The sequence below is a fragment of the Pteropus alecto genome, unplaced genomic scaffold, assembly GCF_000325575.1.
Source record: "Pteropus alecto unplaced genomic scaffold, ASM32557v1 scaffold49, whole genome shotgun sequence".
In the NCBI taxonomy this organism is placed as follows: Eukaryota; Metazoa; Chordata; class Mammalia; order Chiroptera; family Pteropodidae; genus Pteropus; species Pteropus alecto.
Window position 1 is genome coordinate 1,501,039 of NW_006443131.1, and position 5,732 is coordinate 1,506,770.

Here is a 5,732-nt window from a genome sequence, read left to right on the forward strand (position 1 = left end):
CAGGGAGTCTAGACTTGTAGAAGTGGCCTGTGCGTGCACAGGTCTCCGTGGGAGCCCCTGGGGTGATAGGATAAGGGTGGGCCCCAGACCTCTGCTGGGAGGAGGACGAGGAGTCTGTGGTGGGGGCAGGCTTGGGGGTGCAGCCAGCACCCCTCGCACCCGGGGTTCTCACCCACCCGCACGAGGCCTTCCCAAGGCGCTTTCTCATCATTACGAAGCCTGTGCGGGAGGCGTCGCTCCCGCTTTACACTCGTGGCATCCTGGATGCAGACAGGTCGCCAGACCCGGAAGGTGAGCCTGGAAGGGGCCAGCCCTGCCGGCTGCAATCCCCACTGCCCCCCTTGATGGCTCTACCACAAAGTGCCGGTGGGTGCTCCAGGTCTCAGAAGCACCACGGCAGCCGTCCGCTGTGTCAGCCCGGAGCCAGGGCTGAGTGGACAGCAGCAAGGCCAGCGTGGGTGGGGGTGGCAGCACCCAAAGACACTCAAGGGCCCCTCCCACATGCTCCCACAGATGCTGGTCAGGCCCAGAAGCCACTGCCCCTCTAGCTGTCCCCTGACCAAGCCCCTCTGCATCCTGGGAGGCATGACGTCACGCTCGCTGTGCTAGCGGCAGCACCCAAAGACACCCAAGGGCCCCTCCCACATGCTCCCCCACAGATGCTGGTCAGGCCCAGAAACCATTGTCCCTCTAGCTGTCCCCTGACCAAGCCCCTCCGCATCCTGGGAGGCATGACGTCACGCTCGCTGTGCTCCGGCTGCTCCTGAGGTTAGTCCTCGCCGTCACCGTCCTGGCGATGCGCAGTCCCCAGTCCCATTGCCAACACTCTTACCTGGGTCCCTCCTGCGGTTCCAGAGCTCTGGCTTCGTGCTGCAGGGCTGGCTTCTCGCCTCAGAGATGACTCCTCCGTCACCAGACCCACCCCTTCCAACGGTGGGCCTACGCGCATTCATGCCTCTCTGGCCTGGCCCTGTTTGAACTTGGTCAATATTTACTTCTGGGTCCCATAAAACCGACAGGCCCCCAAAGGAGCCAATATCCAGACCCCAGCAGGGACGGCCCAGGAGGAGCAGCAGGGGTGGCAGAGTTCGGTGGGCAAGGACTTCTGTCCAATGGAACCAGCTGTGAACAGACCTGGAGCTTTGGAACCAGTTTAAACATTATCAAAACGAGGAAATGAAACATCACGAGGCTAATTAACTCTCCTTAACGGTACTTCCTATGCTGTGAACTGAGCGGCTGTTCAGAGCCCCTTCTCAGGGCCTGCAGGCCTGTGACCCATCCCCGCCAGGCGCCCTGGGTGGCCTGAGCTCCACCCCATCGTCCCTCTGCCACCTCCCGCCTTCCCGGGGGCTGCCCACCGAGAAAGTCCCGTCTGGTGGCCAACCTTAATCGTTGCTGGGCCGCAGGCCTCTGTGGGTCTGGAAACCCAAGGGGAACCCCTTCCCCGGGGAGTACCTTCGAGAGCCCAACACCCCACTCGCCCCTCATGTCCAACACAGTTCGCCCCAGAGCATCGGGTTCCGGAGAGGCCTCTCCCCCGGCCCTGTCCCCCAGCGGGCCCCCTCTTTCCTCCCTCTTCCTTCTGTGTCCATTTTGCACGCAAGACGAGAATCGTAGCGAACGTTGTTTCGGGCGACGGCCATTTCACAGGTGAGGAAACAAGCTCCGAGCCGGTGGCCGTCAGTGGCAGCTAGGCCGAGGCTGTGACCGAGCCCACGTGCTCCAGGAGCGAAGCCCGGGTCGGGGCGCCTCGGGCTCCCCACTTCTCCGCCCCCCACCCGCAGCCTCCTTTCTGGTCCCTCACCTCCCCAGGCCCCACCCACAGCCTTGGCTTGTCATGACCTTTACTTCTCCCCGCAAATCCTGATCTAAGGGGAGACGCCCAGGGGTTCCCAGCCAGCACCAGGGGTTTATGCTCTGGGCTTGGCCGGTGCCAGGGGTCCGGCAAGACGCCGCTGATGGCCTCTCCCTGCTGGGGACCACGGCTTCTGCAGCTGAGAGATGTCCGCAGGCTCCACCGAGAGGGCGAGAAGGTGATGTCCAGGGCAGGAGGGCTCTGGCACCGGAGAAGGACAAGGGCACACCCTGTTTGAGGTGTGGCAGGGCAGGGAGGGCAGGCAGAGGAGATGGGCACAGACCTCTGATCCCAAGTCTGGAACGCTCAGGGAAAATCTGGGAATTCTCGCAGGAGGCAGAGAACGCTTTCGTCCACACCAAACTGGGACAAAAGTTCTAGATGACCTGCGGTCCGGAGGTTTATTCTTAGACCCTCGTCGCTCCCTGCTCCCAGTGGAGACTCAAGCTTTGCGCCCAGTGCCCAGCGCCGCCCTGGGCCCGGCCTCCCCCATTCCACCGCACCCAGGGCGAGATCAAAGATCGGACTTTGCCGAGGGCGTCAGGGCCTGGCCTCCCCCTCCCCCCTCACCGCCGTGGCGGGCCCCGGAGAGAGGCGGCTGTTCGGCTTGCACTGTCACCCAGGGGGCCCTGTGTCTGAGTCGGCAAGCATGGCAGAAGGGCCTCTCTCCTGGGGGGCGCCGTCCGCCTGCCCCCTGCCCACCTCCTTCAGGGTGACCTGTTCCACCCAGCCGCGGCCCGGGGGCCACAGCCACGCCCGTAGGTCCCTGAAGGTGTCCGCGAGGGCCCGCCTGGGCTCCCGCCGCAGGAGGCAGTACAGCACCGGGTTCAGGCAGCTGTTGCTGTGCGCCAGGCAGGTGGTGACGGGGGAGACGTAGGTATGGACGGCGTAGAAGGTGCTGCTCCAGGGCGCCAGGTCGAACTTCACCAGGACCTCCCAGAGCGTGACCACGTGGTTGGGGAACCAGCAGAGGAAGAAGGAGGCCACCAGGATGCGGACTGAGCGGGCCACCAGCCTGCTGTCCGGCCGTCTCCACCGCCGCCGCCGCAGGAAGGCCAGGAGCAGCAGGTAGCTGGTGCTGATGACGCCCAGGGGCACGATGAAGGCCAGCACCACCCTCTGCAGCTGGTAGGCCCCCAGCCAGTACCTGCTGGGGAAGCGCAGGAGGCACAGGCGCACGCCCCACACCTCCCCCTCGGCCCCAAAGATGGCTGTGGGCACCGTCGCCAGCGCGGCTGCCGCCCACACCGCCAGTGTTGCCGTGCGGGCCCAGAAGAGTGAGAGGTGGGTGCCCGGCCCGGTGGCCGTGGCCACCATCCAGTACCGGGCGACACTCAGCGCCGTGATGAGGAAGATGCTGGCATAGACGTTGAGGACGGTGGTCGTCAGGACCGCCTTGCAGAGGGCAGCTCCGAAGGGCCAGTGGAAGTCCAAGGCGGACTCAGCCGCCCAGAAGGGGAGCGTGAGCGCCAGGCCCAGGTCCGCCAGTGCCAGGTTGAAGACAAACGTGTCGGCCGGTGGGCAGGGGGCTCGCCGAGCACAGCGCCCCAGCACCCACAGCACGGCCACGTTCCCCAGCAGGCCACCGGCCCCCACCAGCCCGTAGGCCAGGGCCACCACCACCCTCAGGGCCAGGAACTCGACGGGCGTCCCGGCCTCATCCGCACTCAACACTCCACCTGCGGAGGCATTGACCCAGAACGTGGGCAGCAGGGTGGAGGCATTGGGCGTGGGCATCGCAGGGCATCAGAGGTCCGAGGTGCTGGGCAGCGGGGCCAGCCAGGGCCAGACTGGCGGGAGCCACCTGTGCCTCTCAGCGGGAGGCTCCAGACCTGAGTGCTTCTCTAGGGGCCTCTGGCCGCCGGCAGCCCCAGCCCACACCCACACCTCCGAGGGCGGGGTGTGGATGGGACAGTTCTCTCGTTCCCTGTGGGTCTTCACCGGTGGTGGGTGGGGCAGGGTGAGGCAGGGCCCACACATCGGGATAAGAGAGTGTGCGTGCGTGTGCGTGTGCGCGTGCGTGCGTGTGTTTGCGTGTGAAGGGCTCTATGTGGCAGAGGGAGAAAGAGCAGAGATTCTAGAGTCCCAGACCTGCTCACTTGCTGTGTGACTTTCAGTGAATAACTTTACTCCCTTGAGCCTGTTTCCTTGCTTAAAATTTTCAAATAATATCTCTGCTTCACTAGACTGGTGTGATGAAATCAGATAATACATGTGAAAAAGCTCTTTGAATGTTGCTGTTTGCACGAACGATTTCCATTTCAAAGGAAAAGTTCGGGGTGTTTGTGGCAGAAGGGAGCAGAGTACCAAGCACTTATCACCAAGCCCGGGGAACAGTGCCAACTCAAACACAGGTTGGAATTTATTGCAATAGCAATTGGCCTTGAGGCTAAGGGCAGGGAGGGAAGTGGGGGGGAGGAAGTTGCAGCTTCCTGTCCCCTCCCTACTAGGAACCAGGCCGGGGACCTGAGTGGACCAGGCCTGCCAAGTGTTAAGTAGCCTGGCGACTCCATCACTCCCCCGCCTTTTCAGCCTTTCCTGCTCTAGACCACGGAGTCAGAGGTCAAGGGTACCCCTCGCTCTCTTCTCCAGTCCCCAAACCCCATTTCAGAGCTGTGGACCCCGAGATATGCCCTCCTCACGCCTCATCCCGTCTCCTCGTGATCTCAGCTCTAGCTGGGAAACAGGCTCCACTGGGCCCTCCCTCTCGGGCCCACATCCCTGTCCTTTGCCGGATTCGCCGTGAAGGTGGCGGGCAGGAGAGGGAGGCTTTTTCAAGCGTTCCAAGACATTCGGCACCTTCCTGTCCTCTGCCGACTCATTAAGATGTTGGGCGTTCCGCTCCCTTGGCGGGCTGGGGTAGGAGGTAAGCCCTTCGGGACAATAAATCACAGTGGCTTTGGCGAACCCTATAGAAGACACAGAGAAGCAAAGAGATCCAGGCTGGGTACCAGGATGTTTGGGTGTGATGGGGGTGGCAGAAGGGGCGTACCCAGCCCAGGTTTAGGTGAGTCCCACGGGCTACCTCCTGGCCTCATGCACTGGCCACATTTACTCTTCCACCTATCCAGGTCACCTTGCCAATCCTGCAGTGAAGATGGCTGCTTAATGCATTAATTTCCTCCTGGCTTGGAGCAAAGAAGCGTGGTCAGAATTCCAGGGTTCTGTTATCCATTTGAAATATCTGGTCCTCTGATCATTTCTTTCTTTACCTTTATTCATTTCTAATCTAAATCCTTTCCCTCAGTCCGAGACTACGGACACCCAGTGTGGTATGTAGAGGTGATGCCACCAGCTGGCCAAGTCTGAGAACTTCACTCTGGGCCCTTTCTTTTTTCTACTGTGTCTTCCTTTCTCCCTCCTTCCCTCTCTTCTTTCTTCCTTCTCTCTTTCCTTCCTGCTTTCCTCCTTCCCTCCTTTTTCCTTCCTTCCTTTTTCATTCATTCATTCATTCATTCACTAATCACAGCATTTGGCCAACCTTTACTCTGTGCTAGGCACTGTGCTGGATAATCACAGCATTTGTCCAACCTTTACTCTGTGCTAGGCACTGTGCTGGATGCCGGGGAGACAAAAATAATAAAATACAGTCCTTCGCTTCATAAAATATAAGCTTTTTCAGATGGCTGGATCGGTGCATGGGGCTACCACATCCAGCTTTGGAAACTAGAGGAGGAAAAGCAGGTCGAAAACTTGTGGGCCCCCGGGCGCAGTGCCCAACATGAGTGGCAGGTGGTGATGCGTGGACCGTGCGAGGAAAGGCCCAGTGCCTCTGCGACCTGCTGGCTGCTTCCGCAGCCTCCGTGTCCTCCCCTGCCCTCTAAGGAACCTGATTGGTTCCGGTATCCACTCCTCCCCAGGTGACCTGGAGGAA

General features: G+C 61.2%; 1 protein-coding gene across 1 annotated transcript; it reads right to left on the reverse strand.

Moving 5' to 3' along the window:
• Positions 1 to 2,325: 2,325 nt before the first annotated feature.
• RXFP4 (relaxin family peptide/INSL5 receptor 4) lies at positions 2,326 to 5,363 on the reverse strand. The gene has a single exon (XM_015598340.2). The coding sequence runs from the start codon at positions 3,593 to 3,595 to the stop codon at positions 2,474 to 2,476; it is 1,122 nt and encodes a 373-aa protein (XP_015453826.1). The 5' UTR covers positions 3,596 to 5,363; the 3' UTR covers positions 2,326 to 2,473.
• Positions 5,364 to 5,732: the final 369 nt, after the last annotated feature.

Bases quoted from the DNA above. Each gene is read 5' to 3' on its own strand.
- RXFP4 (XM_015598340.2), bottom strand. From the start codon at position 3,595: ATGCCCACGCCCAATGCCTCCACCCTGCTGCCCACGTTCTGGGTCAAT.